The sequence below is a fragment of the Neolamprologus multifasciatus genome, chromosome 8 (genome assembly GCF_963576455.1).
Source record: "Neolamprologus multifasciatus chromosome 8, fNeoMul1.2, whole genome shotgun sequence".
NCBI classification, from domain to species: domain Eukaryota; kingdom Metazoa; phylum Chordata; class Actinopteri; order Cichliformes; family Cichlidae; genus Neolamprologus; species Neolamprologus multifasciatus.
The window spans coordinates 16,875,201-16,892,907 of record NC_140446.1 but is presented as its reverse complement, the minus strand read 5'-3'; the positions used below and the strand labels follow the sequence as shown (position 1 = coordinate 16,892,907).

Below are 17,707 nucleotides of genomic sequence, written 5' to 3'. Positions count from 1 at the left end.
ACGCACAGGTGCATCAAAGGTAAGACACTGTGCTGCTCAGGTGAAGTGGACAAAAGAAAAAGTTAGGCTACAGTCAGAAACCTGCATTTGTTGCATTCTTTTCTCTATTAACAGCAAACTGCAGCACTACAGATAAAATTAGTTAACTTTTAGAATTTAATCGTCAAAGTTTATATAAAGGTAAATTTGTCACTCCATATAGTAACCTGTTAATTAATGAATTCATTTATTCATGCAGAATCGGAATACTTTATTAATTAACCAATTATTATTTTCTGTGCTGTACATTTTTTCCCGATTATTTTGATTTAATTTAATTTATTATTATTTTTTTAAATATATATATATATATATATATTTAAAAAAATAATAATAAATTAAATGACCAAAAAGCCACATTGTTAGGAATCACATATGCGATTCCAAACAATGTGGCTTTTTGGTCGTTTCAGATGAAGTGGTTTGAAGTTGTTACCCTTGCTGTGTGCGTCCTCGTACCCGCCGCTCACTCCCAATCAAAAGGTGTGTACTTCATTTAGGAATTTACTGTTACACTGAATTTCTAATTATGTGAATCTAAATGTTCTGTTTCTTTACCCCCTTCTTTTTTTTCATCCAGCCTGGTGTTATCACCTCCCATCCTGCAGTAAGTACCCAATATCTCCATTATCTATTATAATGTTGCCCACCGAGTGACCCCTCCTCGGTGACTTTACGTGTCCTTTCTGTTTATAGATGACACAACCTGGTCAACAATTTCCCCGGAGTATTGCAACGGCACCCGACAGTCACCCATTAACATCGTCTCAGCATCTGCCACACGGAACGACAAACTGACTGAATTCACTTTTGTGAAGTATGACGACACCTCCGCAATGACATCAATAACAAATACTGGCGACACAGGTGAGCACCGGGAGTTTGTGGCTACAAAAGTGTGTTGTCATGGGGTTTCTGTAAACTTTGTGTCTCACTTGGATTTTAGCGCCCTCATCTTTTCTGCAATTAAACGCACTTGCCTTGCGTCTGAATGTTTCCTCTGACTCCTCGCAGATTAGGTGTAACTTTATCGAGTTTTTGTTTTTCCTCCTTTCAGTCCAAGTGACCCTTAAGAGCGGAGTTAAGATTTCAGGAGGGGACCTGTCCGAGCAATACGACAGCCTCCAGTTTCACTTGCACTGGGGTAATGGCTCTTCTGTCCCCGGCTCAGAGCACACAGTGGATGGAAAGCGCTATCCTATGGAGGTACACATAATTTTTTTCTTGTGATTTTGGTGTATTTTTTAATATATTAATTTTAAATCTGTAAAAACACAAAAACAAAACAGAAAAACCCAACAGAAATAAACAAGCAAACGTCTGTATAACTTCATTTTCGCAGCTGCATATTGTGAACAGCAAGTCATCCTACAATGGAAATACAAATCTAGCCGTTAGTGACTCCACCGGACTTTCAGCGCTTGGTTTCTTTATCGAGGTGAGAGAAACAGCGCACGAGATGACGTAATGCTTACTGTGTTGTTCAGTATCGAGGGCTCACTGGATTTTTTATTCATTTTTTATTTATTTATTTATTTTTTGGAGGGGGGGGGGGTCTCTTTCCTCGTCTGTTATGAGGAATGCGTCAATACCCCTTTCTTTTTCTTCCAGGTAATGTCAGGACACTCAACTGGCCAGCCGGATAGCTGGCGCAATTTGGCTTCTTACTTGCCCAACATCACAGAAAAAGGTGACATTTTTTGTGTGGAAAACCTCCTCTCCTCTTTCTGACTCTAAATTGTGTCACCCGTAGTTCCTTCATGTAAGTCTTGTTTTTGTCCTCAGGCCAGAAAGTTTCAATTGCAGCCGGGTTTTCCCTGAACGACCTGCTTGTCGGTGTGGATCGCACTAAGTATTACCGCTACCTTGGATCCTTGACGACCCCCGCTTGTAATGAGGCGGTGGTCTGGACCGTTTTTAAGGAACCAATTAAAGTCAGTAAAGATCTGGTAGGTGTTATTTCATTTCTTCCTTCTGTCTCCTAATTGTCATTGCTTCAAGCACAGATGCACCGTTAGTGGTTCATAGAGCTAACTGGAAACAAAATATGTCTCATGACCAGATTGACCTCTTCAGCACCACACTGCACTTCAACGACAGTTCGTCACCAATCATGATAAACGTCTACAGAAGCCTGCAGCCTGCACAGAAAGTCTGGACTCAGAGCATCAAGGCCTCTGCCTCCACAACCTGCTTCTCCCTGAGCCTGCTACTTCTCAGTCTTGTACTGGGCTGGAGTTGGAGCTAAAATAGAAAGAGGATGTCTTCAAGAACTTTGCCGATCAACCCGCCTCACCTCAGCACATTGAGCACATTTAACTAAAACTGACCGATTTCTAATGTAGCTCTTTGTGTTTGACATAATCACGAAAAGTATGAAGAACAACTTATTAAGTTCAAGGCTATTTCTGTTCCGATCTTATCTCTCAACACTATCTCTTGATTATGGCTATCTGTGACAAAGCTTTTGCCTGTTGTCAGATTTGAGTCTGTATGATGAATGCACCTCGTGTATGCAACGTTTACTTTAAGCAGTGACATCGACATATTTTCATTTTGCAAAGCCATATGGTCTGAGCAACTGAGACATGTTCCATGTCTGTGTTGAGTTGCCAGAGCTACATGTGGGTGACATGTTGCTTATGCCCTTAATACTGTACTGTGTTGCTTGAACATGAAGAAAACTGTGACTTTCTTGGTCTTATTAAACGACATCTAAAATTATTTGTGACTGTTTCTGCAGTTTTACTGTCTTTGAAAGTTTATGGAACTTTTGAAATGATGCATAGCTGGGTGGAGTCCTCATCTGCATTTGTTACACTTAACTAGGACAAACTGTCTGAGCTTTTGAGAGCTTTCTATTCTAGTTCACAAAAAGTGCGTAAACAATGAACTTTAACACAAAAGTCCCCAGTTTTATTCTGTGGTGGTTTAAAACCTGTGAAGCTGCCAATGTTTTGTTCACACTGTTATTAACCTTACATAACCCATGCCATTTGCTAACAAAGAAGAGTAAACAGACCTGTTTAAACTCAATCCGTCTAAAAAAATTGGCTGTTTTTTTAATCAAATGTGTAATGGTTAACCATCAGTGAAGTTGAAGAAAAGGTGAAGGCCATTGAAATACGTGTGCACAATGGCTCCTATCAGAATTGCAGTTAATTTGATTTTAACTAAGTGAAACATATTTCATTGGAGAAAAAACTTTTTGAAAAAGTATCTGTACTTGGTCTCCTACATCTTGTCCCTGTCATCTTGCAGGTGTGTGTCCAACATTCCTGTTCCTTTTTCCCATCTTCTGTCACCAGGCTTTTAGAATTTAATAGAGGTTTGATTAGTCTAGCATGGAGAGCACGAAAGTCCAAATGAATTTGACACTGTCCTGCTTAAAACACTTGTGCAAGATACATATAAGTAGACCATAATTTTACAGCATAACAGCAGCATAAACTTATTATCCCAGGTGTGGGCAACTCCAGGCCTTGAGGGCTGGTGTCCCTGCAGGTTTTAGATGTGTCCTTGAACCAACACAGCTGATTTACCAAGATAGACAGACTTTTAATTCATTTGAAAGCCTGATGCTTAACATTGTCCACCCCAGCTGTGAAACTCAGAAACCAGTCTTACTTGTTATCATCTATCGTCCACCTGGGCCTTACACAGAGTTTCTGTCTGATTTCTCAGACTTTATATCTAATTTAGTTCTGAGCTCAGATAAAATAATTATTGTGGGTGATTTTAACATCCATGTTGATGCTAAAAATGACAGCCTCAACATGGCATTTAATCTGTTGTTAGACTCAATTGGTTTCTCTCAAAATGTAAAAGAACCCACCCACCACTTTAATCACACTCTAGATCTTGTTTTAACATATGGCATAGAAACTGAACATTTAACAGTGTTTCCTGAAAACCCTCTCCTGTCTGATCATTTCTTGATAACATTTACATTTACAATAATTGATTACGCAGCAGTGGAGAGTGGACTTTATCAAAGTAGATGTCTTTCTGAAAGCGCTGTAACTAAGTTTAAGAATATAATCCAGCCACTGTTATCATCGTCAATGCCCTGTACCAACGCAGAGCAGAGCAGCTATCTGAACGCTACCCCAACAGAGGTCGATCATCTTGTTAATAATTTCACCTCCTCACTACGTACGACTCTGGATACTGTAGCTCCAGTGAAAACTAAGGTCTCTAATCAGAAGTACCTGACCCCGTGGTATAATTCTCAAACACGTACCCTAAAGCAGATGACTCGTAATCTGGAGAGGAAATGGCGTGTCACAAATTTAGAGGATCATCATTTAGCCTGGAGAAATAGTTTGTTGCTTTATAAGAAAGCCCTCCACAAAGCCAGAACAGCTTACTACTCATCACTGATTGAAGAAAATAAGAACAACCCCAGGTTTCTCTTCAGCACTGTAGCCAGGCTGACAAAAAGTCAGAGCTCTTTTGAGCCAACCATCCCTTTAACGTTAACTAGTGATGACTTCATGAACTTCTTCACAAATAAAATTTTTATCATTAGAGAAAAAATTACCAATAATTATCCCACAGATGTAATATTATCTACAGCTACTCTTAGTTCCATTGATGTTAAGTTAGACTCTTTTTTTCCAATCGATCTTTCTGAGTTAACTTCAATAATTACTTCCTCCAAACCATCAACGTGTCTTTTAGACCCCATTCCTACAAAACTGCTCAAAGAAGTCCTGCCATTGATTAATTCTTCGATCTTATATATGATCAACCTATCTCTAATAATCGGCTATGTACCACAGGCCTTCAAGGTGGCTGCAGTTAAACCTTTACTCAAAAAGCCATCTCTAGACCCAGCAGTCTTAGCTAATTATAGGCCAATCTCCAACCTTCCTTTCATATCAAAAATCCTTGAAAGAGTAGTTGTCAAACAGCTAACAGATCATCTGCAGAGGAATGGTTTATTTGAAGAGTTTCAGTCAGGTTTCAGAGTTCATCACAGCACAGAAACAGCTTTAGTGAAGGTTACAAATGATCTTCTTATGGCCTCTGACAGTGGACTCATCTCTGTGCTTGTCCTTCTTGACCTTAGTGCAGCATTCGATACTGTTGACCATAATATCCTATTAGAGCGATTAGAACATGCTGTAGGTATTACAGGTATTGCACTGCAGTGGTTTGTATCATATCTATCTAATAGACTCCAATTTGTGCATGTAAATGGAGAGTCCTCTTCACACACTGAGGTTAATTATGGAGTTCCACAGGGTTCAGTGCTAGGACCAATTCTGTTTACATTATACATGCTTCCCCTAGGCAGCATCATTAGAAGACATAGCATACATTTTCACTGCTATGCAGATGACACCCAGCTCTATCTGTCCATGAAGCCAGATAACACACACCAATTAGTTAAACTGCAGGAATGTCTTAAAGACATAAAGACTTGGATGGCCACTAACTTTCTGCTTCTTAACTCAGATAAAACTGAAGTCATTGTACTCGGCACTGAAAAGCTTAGAAATATGGTATCTAACCAGATTCTTACTCTGGATGGCATTACCTTGGCCTCCAGTAACACTGTGAGGAACCTTGGAGTCATTTTTGACCAGGATATGTCCTTCAACGCACATATTAAACAAATATGTAAGACTGCGTTCTTCCATTTGCGCAACATCTCTAAAATTAGAAATATCCTGTCTCAGAGTGACACTGAAAAACTAGTTCATGCATTTATTACTTCCAGGCTGGACTACTGCAATTCATTATTATCAGGATGTCCAAAAAACTCACTGAAAAGCCTTCAGTTAATCCAAAATGCTGCAGCAAGAGTACTGACAGGGACTAGAAAGAGAGAGCATATTTCTCCTGTTTTGGCTTCCCTTCATTGGCTTCCTGTTAAATCCAGAATTGAATTCAAAATCCTGCTCCTCACATACAAGGTCTTAAATAATCAGGCCCCATCTTATCTTAATGACCTTGTAGTACCATATCACCCTATTAGAGCACTTCGCTCCCACTCTGCAGGCCTACTTGTTGTTCCTGGAGTATTTAAAAGTAGAATGGGAGGGAGAGCCTTCAGTTTTCAGGCCCTTCTTCTGTGGAACCAGCTTCCAGTTTGGATTCGGGAGACAGACACTATCTCTACTTTTAAGATTAGGCTTAAAACTTTCCTTTTTGCTAAAGCATATAGTTAGGGCTGGACCAGGTGACCCTGAATCCTCCCTTAGTTATGCTGCAATAGATGTAGGCTGCCGGGGGATTCCCATGATGCATTGAGTTTTTCCTTTCCAGTCACCTTTCTCACTCACTATGTGTTAACAGACCTCTCTGTATTGAATCGTATCTGTTATTAATCTCTGTCTCTCTTCCACAGCATGTCTTTTATCCTGTCTTCCTTCTCTCACCCCAACCGGTTGCAGCAGATGGCCGCCCCTCCCTGAGCCTGGTTCTGCCGGAGGTTTCTTCCTGTTAAAAGGGAGTTTTTCCTTCCCACTGTCGCCAAAGTGCTTGCTCATAGGGGGTCATATGATTGTTGGGCTTTTCTCTGTATCTATGAAGCGCCTTGAGGTGACATTTGTTGTGATTTGGCGCTATATAAATAAAATTGAATTGAATTGAATTGAATTGAATTTAAATTGCTAAATTAGTTCCTGCAGTTCTCCAGAGGCCTGGTAACGAACTAATCATGTGATTCAGGTGTGTTGACTCAAGGTGAGATCTAAAACCCGCAGGACACTGGCCCTCGAGGCCTGGAATTGCCCACCCCTGTATTATCCTTATTTAAATTTTTGTCGTGTTTGTGTTTTTTCTAGTAAGTAAGCCGCGTGCATTAGTTAGGCCAACTAAGGCCAACCCTTATAGTGATAAACTGAAGTTAGCAGTCACAGTGAACAGGGTTGACATTGCCAAGAGTGAACTCTTTGATGGTGACATCCCGTGCAAGGTGAGGAGGGATACAAATTTCTCATAGATGTTACACTGGAAGAAACACTAATAAGTATATTAATAATGTGCAGTTATATCAATTTTGACAGATAGATCAGTTTAAATGTGATTTGCAGAGGAATATTTGGCATAAAAAATATTTACCTGTCTTAAAACATCATCTTACCTTCCTCCAATTAAACAGTACGGAGATTTTAAGACTCAATGACAGATGGCCTGATCAGTGACGAGCCCCAGTTTGTTCGGTTTTTCACTGAGAATGGTTTGAACATTGTGGACTACCTAACTGCGAGCTGGAAAGTCTGTATTGCTCTTTCAGCTACTACAGCACTGCCTATAGAAAAATAAGTCATCTGCACAAGCATCATCAGAAAAACGGAGTTCATCCTCGAAAGTAACGGCAGATAACAATCAGAGCAGACCAAGGAGGGAGTTAAGCCATGAAGGTATTCTGAACCTTTTAGAAGAAGCAGACAATGTACTTGTGGTGGCAGCGTTTCTTTTTTACAGTTGACCTGTGTTAGGGTTGAAAATTTTTGATTTTAGATTTAAATGATTAAATAAAGCTGTTTTAATTGTTTCATTTATACCTAGAAGTCTCTGGGTCAGAGAGTCCGAACAAGATATCCCGAAACAGACCTTAGAATCAGTGGAAGAACAGTAGATAATATGGTAAATGGCCTGTATTTGTATAGCGCTTTACTAGTCCCTAAGGACCCCAAAGTGCTTTACACATCCAGTCATCCACCCATTTACACACACTGGTGATGGCAAGCTACATTGTAGCCACAGCTGTCCTGGGGCGCATTGACAGAGGCGAGGCTGCCGGACACTGGTGCCACCGGGCCCTCTGACCACCACCAGTAGGCAACGGGTGAAGTGTCTTGGACAAGGACACAACAACCGAGACTCTGTTCATAACCATGGTTTTAACTTTTTATGAGTTTTTTTGCCGAGATGGAGATCTTCTACACCTTAGTTTTATTGTTGTTGGCGATATTCACCTGGAGCCAATCACTCTCACTGACAATTACTTATACACGCGAGGAACTACTTGGATTACGGTGGTCCTGTTTGTCTAGGTACGACTCTTCTAATGCTCGGATAGATATAATTCTTGGTGAGGATTTATTTGCCCGGTCAAACACTAATTTTGGAAAGCCCCGCCACTTGAGAAAACGTGGAAAGAAAGGCAGCGTGCATGAGCGTGTAAGAAAACTTCGGAGGAAGAATCGTGTTCCTCTGCCTTCTATGATTCTGGCCAATGTCCAATCTCTTAGGAACAAAACAGATGAATTACAAGGGAATGTGCTTCATCTACGGGAATACAGGGAGGCTTGTCTGATGGTGCTTACCGAGACGTGGCTGACCGATATGGACAGTGACACTTCACTGTCCATATCGTCAGATTGGATCGGAACTGTGGAGTAACACGCAAAGGAGGGGTATGTTTGTATATCAACCAGGGCTGATGTAATAATTTTACTGTGCGGGAGCGGTTCTGTCTTCCTGACATCGAGCTCCTTTCAGTATCTGTCAGGCCATTTTACTTACCGAGGGAATTCCCTCAAATTTCTGTCACTAAATCCTAAAGCTGACGTTCAAGTTGCTGACGCCATTTTTAAAGTGGTACACAATCTGCAGACTCTCTCTCCGGATGCTCCTAATTTTATTCTTGGTGATTTTATCACTGAACAATGTCTTTCACTATGTCACTTGTCCTACAAGGCATAACAAAATGCTGGATTTGTGTTATGGACCAATTAAGGGGGCATATAAGTCTGTGGCCGGACCTGCACTAGGTTCTTCGGATCACAATATTATTCATCTCCTCCCTGATTACAGATCTGTGATTAGGAGGGAGAAGGCCTGTGTGAAGCAGACTAATGTCTTGACAAAAGACAGTTGTGTAGCCCTTCAGGGGTGTTTTGATTGCACTGACTGGTCCTTGTTTCAAGAGAGCACTTGGATGAACTCACTGATGTGGTGTGTAGCTACATCTCTTTTAGCAAAGACTCTGTGATTCCAGCCAGAGAATTTAAGACTTTCCCTAATAACAAACCGTGGCTCTCTAAAGATATTAAGGATCTGATTCTTAAAAGAAAAATTGCTTTTAACGAGGGAGATGTTCCCACTTTGAGAATATTGAGGAAGGAGGTGAGGGCTGCAATAAAGGTTGCCAAGATGAGGTATAGAAATAAGATTGAGGCTGAACTCAGCAGTAGAGCTTGGCTTGGTATGAAAACAATGGCAGGGCTACAGACGAAAGGTAAAAGTAATTTTACCTTAGAGGGGTTTACCTCTGACAAAAATCTGGCAGACAGTCTTAACAGTTTTTACCTTCGTCTTGAGAACTTTGACTGTTCTAGGCAGACCAGCACACTGAGGGAAAAGACTATCACTCCCCCATCAATTTGTATTGATGAGAGGGGGCTAGCTAATCTCTTTAGACACACTAAAAGCAAGAGTCCTGGACCTGACAACATCTGTGGACAGGTACTGAGAAATTGTGCTGATCAGCTGAGTGGGATTTTTCACCATATTTTCTCATTGTCTTGAGCTACAGACAGTAACTACAATTTGGAAACATGCTATTATTGTTCCTGTTGCTAAGGGCAGTTCTCATAAGGTACTGAATTATTTTAGGCCTGTGGCTCTGACTTCTTTAGTGATGAAGTAATTTGAGAAGATAATTAAGGAGAAGATTTTAATGCACGTTGAACACCATCTCGACCCCTTCCAGTTCGCCTATAGAGCAGGGAGAGGTGTGGAGGATGCTGTTGTCACACTCCTGCATCTCTTGTATAAGCTGTTACGACCCCCTCTGCTAGGCGACAGGGGGGAGAAACATACACAAGCCATCTAACGAAATCTGAGTAAATAAGGGGTTTTATTACAAACATTAAACTGAAAACCGACGGGGCTGTTCAACAGACCACCGGGGAAACAATTAATACACAATAAAAAGAACAGGCAAGAGTAAAAGCTAAGGGTTAACTAAGGCAAGCTGGCAGCACACAAAATAAAAGCTAAGGGTTAACTAAGGCAAGCTGGCAGCACACAAAATAAAAGCTAAGGGTTAACTAAGGCAAGCCAGCATCACAAAACTAATGAAACTAAGTTCAGCTGTATACCAGGTTTAAACAAAGAGCAACACAGCAAACAGGTTTAACAAACAAGCTTCACATGCAACGCAAACAAGGCGGACACTGCATGTTCACTTCAGAGTAACAGTTCCCCATAGTGTGAAGGATCTTCAGCCTTTTATACTCCCAGGTGCAGACAATCAGCCAGTCAATTGGTCATGGAGTGGTCATGGGATCTCCAGGCAGCCAATCGTCCGCGAGGTCTGGCACACAGTGATCTGCATAAAAGAAGGCTGGCACAGGACTCCCAGCAGCCAATCCTCCACGAGTCCTAGCACACTTGGATTTGCATAAACAAAAAGGCAGTCTCACTCCCTCCAAGGCCCAGGGCCGTAACATAAGCATCTTGAGGCCCCCCACACCCATGCAAGATTATTCTCCAAAAAGTTGATTCTGTTCATCTGGACGTAGCATTCTGTGGGAGAAACATTTTGTCACTCATCCAAGTGACTTCTTCAGTCTCAGCTGACTGCGGGTTTTCCCAATCTTATAAACTGTACATTTGCATAATGACTGAAACCAGCTCATTGAAGGAACAGTGGGCTGGGAGGTCAGTTCCTTAATCTTAATTATGCAAATTCTCATGACCATTGATCAACAACCACTGGCCAAAACCCACTGATCAATGGCCATGAGTGCCATTCACAGAGAGTTGGGGAATGGCTGCAATCACAGCATTGTAAGATGGCGAATGATGTACCCTTAGGCCCCCTCCTCGATTCAGAGATGGTCTTTCCCTTTTCACGTAAATGGCCTCCTTGACTCCGCGCTCAAACCAGCGGAGAACCAGACGTTTGAGAACCTGGCTGGTGGTGAGACAACAACTAAAGCTGTCAGCTATGGTTGATGTTATAATTATTTTATATTTAGTTTCATAACCATTTTCACAAAGAGCCCTTTGAATTTTCCTTTATGAAGGCTAACAGGCTCATCACAATTTTCACATCTTTTCTTCATGTTGTTGCCATCATGTCAAATAGCAGATGAGTATTACAAAAGAAAGGTAGCATGATGCTTCCAAAATAACACAGGCCACCTTCATGTTGAGTAAAGCAGCTACTGGTGGTGGATAAGGTCTCAGTTTCTGTGCTCTTCCGGTCTCTGCTGTCCCAGATCTGGCAGGGTGATATGAAGAGGAAAACAGAGATTTGGAAGCTTCTGCTCGCGTTCTTCTGCCCCATCCTCTGCTACACCAACCTCATCCCCTTCAGGTAAGATGCTTGTGTTTTTTCAGAAAGGTTGTACTTTTATGCAGATATTTTTTTTAAAAAACATGTTCTACATATTTTAAGTCATAGAAAACAAAGTGATCAGCTGGAGGAGGAGGAGGGAATTCCTATGAGGATGAGCTGGATCAGGACACTGACAGTCTCTATGGAACCACAGTCTTCTCTTTCTCTGACATCAAGCACCTGTAATATTTCTACTTGCACTCTTCAGTGTTAGTCTGTAGAGCATCAGTTTGTCAAGCAGTGATTATTCTGTTTTATAATGTTATCCCTTTACATTAGCTAAAGTCTACTAATTTACTCAAAATGTTTTTGTTACACGAGTGAAGTTGACTCAGAAGGTCACAGGAGTGGTGCCATGAAAGGTGAGTCCTGTTTAGAGAATAATCTTTGAATAAGTGTTGTCACTCACTACAAGAAGAAAGTCTGACTTCAGAAATTATTCTTTTTACCACATGCTGTCATTTTAGTTACCTGCTAATCTGTGTTTGATACAGGTGTGCCGTCCATTCATAGTGTCACGCTGGCGTCCGTTCTGGTTTGCACCGGTCACCTCATTTCTGGGCAATGTTCTGTTTCTCTTGCTTTTCGCTGTTGGTGGATTTCAAGCCTCCACCCCCCTCAGGTCCAGCTGCTACTGAGTGTGTGTTGTACTTCTGGATATTCACCCTTGTTTGTGAGGAGATCCGACAGGAGAGTGTAGAGAGACATCTTACTTAGAACTTTGTTCACCAAAAAGTTTGGTAAGTGTATAAAATGTCAAGTGAACAATTGAATGCAATAATATGCACCTAATTCAAATCTTTTATTGAATTGCACGTAGTTGAAAGACAATATATCTAAAGTGCCATTTCAATACAGTGGTTAGCATACTGTCATGTCAAGATGGACATTAAAATAAATAAATATATAGAATGTTTTTCATTTATCACTGATTTCATATGAGTTAACAAACACACAGAAGATTAAAGAATATATCATAAATTAAAATCTCATTCTTTGAATTTTTAGCTATTCTTTAAAATTATGACAGCACACAGAAAGTCTTTTTCTGTATTATCATTTGTTTTTCTATGATTATTGTGCACTTTGAAAAACTGAATTAAGGGGCTTCAAGGTGCATGTATAAATATGCGTATAAGCATTATTATCATAATAAAGTATGTTGATAGTTGTTTCTTATTGTAGTTTTTGTTTTCTAATGATCTGTTAAGTTTATTTTGTCTTCTTCAAGACAAATTGTTTTGGGGACAATGTTTTGGCCTCAAAGGTTCTGACTCTAATTTCAGGATGTGTGGAATAAATGTGATCTCACTGCCATCAGCCTGTTCATTATCGGACTAATCTGCAGGTATGGATAAGAAATAAAGATGATATATAATCCTGGATTGTCAGTGTAAGCCTTTCCACAACATTATAAACCGTTTATAGTTTCTCTTTGCAAGATTGTAACATTTATTAAAGCACTAGTTTGTGTTTTTTGAGGCACTTTTTGCTATCTTAAGTATGTCTTAAGTAATTTTCATAATACTTAGTTTTTTAGTCACTTATAATTGTGGTGGCAGATTTCTTTTCTCATGTATTAATCACATATTTAATCATATCACATTAGTAATAGTGATATCACTTTCTCATATAGTTGTATGCATGTGCACTACAAATGGGCTTTATGCTCTATCACACACACTAACACAGTGGGGACATTGTAATTGGAGATGTTAAACAGATAGTGAGGCGCCTTCTGCTTATCAGGGATGTAAATCCTTAGGTGACGGTCAAGCAGAAAACAAGGTCATTATTCTCTCTGTCAGGGAGGGGGTCAAGGATGAGCTGGACTGAAGGTATAGAGATATATGATATGCTATGGAATGTTCTTTGTTTTGAGAGTGTTTGGGAAGGTGTAAAATAGTTCAGGGCGGTGTCCTTACTCAGAAAACTGTTTGGTGTTTGATCTGAACGTTTTCTCCACATTGCAATGTGTTAATTAAATTGTTTCAAAACGCTCACTGGGTGTGTTGCAGGTTATTGTTAACGTTTCCACAACATAATCAAAAACATTTCCTCAATTAGCAACCAAATGTCACAGGTTAATTTACAGGTTTGCCATTAGGTGGTGGTGCTACCTCACTGATTGAGTGATACTATGCTTGCGTTTGGGGCGATCATGGCTCAAGAGAGTTGTCTTGTAATCGGAAGGTTGCCGGTTCAAGCCCCGGCTCCGACAGTTGTCTTCTTGGGCAAGACACTTCACCCGTTGCCTACTGGTGGTGGTCAGAGGGCCCGGTGGCGCCAGTGTCCGGCAGCCTCACCTCTGTCAGTGCGCCCCAGGACAGCTGTGGCTACAATGTAGCTTGCCATCACCAGTGTGTGAATGTGTGGTTGACTGAATGTAGTCTAAAGCGCTTTGGGGTCCATAGGGACTAAGTAAAGCGCTATACAAATACAGGCCATTTACCATTTGAGTTTCAGGATGTTCCACCGGTCACATGAATTTGGCCGGGATGTCCTTTGTTTGGACTACATGGTCGTCACCCTTCGCCTCATTCACATTTTTGAAGTTCACAAGCAGCTAGGACCAAAACTCATTATTGTAGGAAAGATGGTGAGACAGTTACTATCAGTTGGCAATATACGAGGGGCACATGTTTTATAATACAATGCCAGCAATAACACAACAATTTCCTCTTCTTCCTGGGCGTGTGGGTCATGGTGTACGGAGTTGCCAATCAGGCTCTGATCTACTCCTACGACCAAAACCCGAATTGCATTTTTCTAAAGCTTTTTCTACATGCCATACTTGCACATCTTTGGATACGGCTCTTCCATCGAGGAAGAGATGGATGGTACAAGTGTTTGTGCAATTTGCATCAAAATAAGAACATTACATTGAAATCAGTTTAACAATTTAGTACACCTTTTTAAAATTCACCACAGCAATTAGAAATTGAGCCGTTGTTAGAATTGTAGAACCCCCCCTCTTTTTTTTTTTTTTTTTTTTACCTTTCTCCTTTTATCTCTATTTTGTGAGAGTGGGCAAAGAACTAATCTGCACAGACAATGTGACTTTGATTGAGAGCGGTGAAGAGCCGTGTAGAAATCAGCATAGTAACTGGCTGGTAGTGATTCTGCTAGTCATATATCTCCTGGTCACCAACATCCTGCTCATCATCCTGCTCATTGCTAATAAGGTTATGGCTTTATTACTTTAAAGTAATAAGTGTAAGGAGTAATGAGTGAGTAAGCCACACTTGAATGAAAATGGATAACTCTAGTTGGTATTTACAAATGAGTCATTTTGTTTTTTTAAGTAGTGGCTCCCTTGTTATCACTCAAAATCACTCAAAATTTAAGCGTCTAAATGAGAAAGGGTTTATTGTTCACTTGTGCACTGACGTCAGCTTAGCTTTGATGAAAACATGAAGGCTAAATTGAAAGGTAAGCATTTTGTTTTTGTATCAGTGTTAGACTTAGAAACAAAGGCAGCTAACAGATTATCAACATGGGAAACAATTCGGAAGGAAGACTTCCCGACTGCTCGAAACAAGATCCAGAAAAGCAGCGACTCAGAAAGGCTCAAACGGATATCTACCAAGTGAGCACACCTTCATGCACCGCTGTAGCTGCAAAATTCCACTGTGGATCCATCGTGAAGTAAATGCATTTTTGTATTTTTTTGATATAGGGTAGATGATGTGCTTAAACATCTGACTGAAAGCAGAGAGTTTGAACACAGACTACAGGCTCAGGTAAAACAGAAGCATTTTTCTGAAGCACTCACTTTGTCATTCAGTACCCTTTTACTAATTCCTCATACATATGTAGATATATACATATGCTGTGAAAGAGAATGTCTGCACAGTCAAAGTATTTTATATAGAGGTTACACCACTACATAGCAGGTTAGCTTTGATTAGCATAATAACAGAAAAGTGGAACATGGGGAAAATCTGGGTTGGCTGTGGTCAGAAATAATGTGGGTTATGGTAAGCAATGCTAACTTTATTTAAAAAAAACAGCCAGTGGGTTTGTTGTGTATCAGTTAAAATGTTTTATTAAGTGAAGTAGAAATAAAAGGTCAGTTTTAGCAGGGCTGGAAGGTGAATTTTGGTCACTAGATGGAGCCAGGCTAGCTGTTTTATCTGCTTTCAGTCTTTATACTAAGCTAAGCTGTGCTGGCCTCATGCATGCCTTTAATGATGCAGTTTCCTAATTCAAGATCATTTTCTCCAGTAGGAGACAAAAATACCATTACTTTATTCTATTCTAGACTTTTATGACATTATGCTCTTTCTTTTCAGATGGAGCATTACTCAACTGTCCTCAACTGGGTTGTGGATACTTTAGCACAAGGAAGCACATTCAAACCTCCTCGTCGAATTTTTTACATTAAAGTCTGATTTTCTGTCATGGTGTCTGTCAGGGGTTATATTAAGAGCACATTAATACTTTTTGCATTCTGTTACATTGCATAATGTGCCATATTTGTATGTCTGCAATATAATTATTTTTAATAAAGTTTTCATGCACTATAATGAATTGATTTTTACTATGAGTACAGAATAATTTGTTGTTGAGAGCTAGGTGAAAAGTTAGCCAAGCATAGCTCAGCCAAAGATTGGTAATAATAAGTACACTGACTGTGACACATCTCAGGAGTGGAGAAAGTACAGGAATCATATTCAGTAGAATAACCTGAACAAACATACACATCATGAATTAAATAGTTTCTTATCAAAGCATGTACTGTAGGGCTGTGGCTTGTTGTACAAATGCAACATCTTAGAAAAACTACACTACACGACACAGATAGGCACAGGTTCACCAGTCAGCAAAAAACTGTTTACAAATTGAACGATTTCAGAATAATGTTCCTCAGTGTTACTCTACGTAACATTAAAAGATTCTAGGAAACTGGAGGAATCTCTGTGCACTAGTGACATAAATTAAAAAACAAAATCCAAGACCTACATCACAGACTCTACATATCTCAGTGAGCATGTCAAATGTCAAAATTTGTGACAGAACAATTAGAAAAACGTATGGCTTGTTTGAAAGTGTTACCAGGCAAGCAAAAAACTCTTCTCTCTGTAAGGAGCATGGCACCATTGCTTAAGTTGCATCTGAACATACCCCAAGACCTCTGGAACAGATGAGACCAAAGTGTAGATATTTGGATTCTTTAAATAATTGCAGAGATTTTTAAAGATTACATCATTTTATACATTTGATACATAAACTCTTAGAACTGAAAGAACTGCGCCCTTTTTCACATGACTGCACTATATAAAAAAAAATTCCTTCTCTTATCTAGTTCTTGGCACAAAATCAAAATGCTGATTGAGTGAACAAATTCCACTGTGTCAGGCCTGTGTGGTTAATTAACCCTACAAGGGAAAAAACCCCAAGGGTGAAATGTAGGTTTCTGTTGAGTTTGTTTTTTTTTTTGCAAATGACACAATTATCTATTGTGCAGCTTCTTTGTTAGTACAAATACTTGAAATTCTTCGGTCTGTCTTAGATGTTGTTCAGTCCCATCAAAGTCAACTTCATTCCACTGTGTCAGGCCTGTGTGGTTAATTAACCCTACAAGGAAAAGAACCCAAGGGTGAAATGTAGGTTTCTGTTGAGTTTGTTTTTTATACAAATGTCTCTTTAGTCTCTTTATTTACTTGAATAAATAAAGGATAATAATAAAAAAGGTTTTTGAATGTTATAATTTAAGTGAACTTGTTGAAATAAACTTTCCCATTTGCCATCAATAAATACATTTAAATTATGTACACAACGTGGGAGTGTGATAGTTGGACAGAACTGTCATGCTGGTACTGAGTTTCAGTCCTCCATGGCTCCATTGAAGGTTACATATTGGAACAAGCTATCGAAGGAGCCTTCACTGTAAATAGTTAGCCGTCAGTTGCACCTGTCAGTTGCAGGAGGAGCAGTTCACACTGAGAGGCAGTGTCATCGCTTTCAGCCTGGCTGCTCTTTGCTGTATTGTAGCTGACTGTGGCACTGTGAGTGTAGACTTTTATAATGCTCCTAAATGTAAGTGTTCTCTTCCCGCTGGCTCCAAAGTAAAAAAAAAAAAAAATGAGTACAAACATTCAGTTGTTCAAATGACTAATTTGGAAAGCACCACATGTTCACAGTGCCATGCTTTCCATTTCCTTGTATGTTCACGAGTGCCATAAATCATGTTGACATGTTTTCACTTGCTTCAGGACTGGCAAGAAGAAATTAATTTTGCTGTGTAGAGTGTGTTGGAAAGGTTATTATTTGCATTCAATTATATAGGAGACAGTGAGAAGAGTTCTCCAAAAATCTACCAACCATTAATCTAATGAAACCCACACACAGTATATC

General features: G+C 39.9%; 2 protein-coding genes and 1 long non-coding RNA gene across 3 annotated transcripts in view; 2 read left to right on the top strand and 1 right to left on the bottom strand.

The window, feature by feature from the left end:
* Positions 1-6,654, bottom strand: part of LOC146512813 (uncharacterized) — a 149,713-nt gene extending 143,059 nt beyond the window's left edge. Inside the window, exon 1 of the long non-coding RNA XR_014875784.1 lies at positions 5,613-6,654. This is a non-coding gene — a long non-coding RNA (uncharacterized LOC146512813). The remainder of the gene's footprint in view (positions 1-5,612) is intronic.
* Positions 1-14,568, top strand: part of LOC146512812 (transient receptor potential cation channel subfamily M member 4-like) — a 97,226-nt gene extending 82,658 nt beyond the window's left edge. The window contains exon 23 of the mRNA XM_085170780.1: positions 14,384-14,568. Coding sequence (XP_085026906.1) covers positions 14,384-14,553 — 170 coding nt within the window. The 3' untranslated portion in view covers positions 14,554-14,568. The remainder of the gene's footprint in view (positions 1-14,383) is intronic.
* Positions 420-2,782, top strand: LOC146512814 (carbonic anhydrase 4-like). The gene is made up of 8 exons (XM_085170838.1): positions 420-522; positions 620-646; positions 736-906; positions 1,097-1,245; positions 1,382-1,477; positions 1,651-1,729; positions 1,825-1,988; positions 2,102-2,782. The coding sequence occupies exons 1-8, from the start codon at positions 453-455 to the stop codon at positions 2,285-2,287; spliced, it is 942 nt and encodes a 313-aa protein (XP_085026964.1). The 5' UTR covers positions 420-452; the 3' UTR covers positions 2,288-2,782.
* Positions 14,569-17,707: the final 3,139 nt, after the last annotated feature.

Excerpts from the sequence above, each read along its gene's own strand:
- LOC146512814 (XM_085170838.1), top strand. The coding sequence starts at position 453 with ATGAAGTGGTTTGAAGTTGTTACCCTTGCTGTGTGCGTCCTCGTACCC. Across the intron at positions 907-1,096 it reads AACAAATACTGGCGACACAG|TCCAAGTGACCCTTAAGAGC; the intron begins GTGAGCACCGGG and ends TCCTCCTTTCAG. Across the intron at positions 1,246-1,381 it reads GAAAGCGCTATCCTATGGAG|CTGCATATTGTGAACAGCAA; the intron begins GTACACATAATT and ends TCATTTTCGCAG.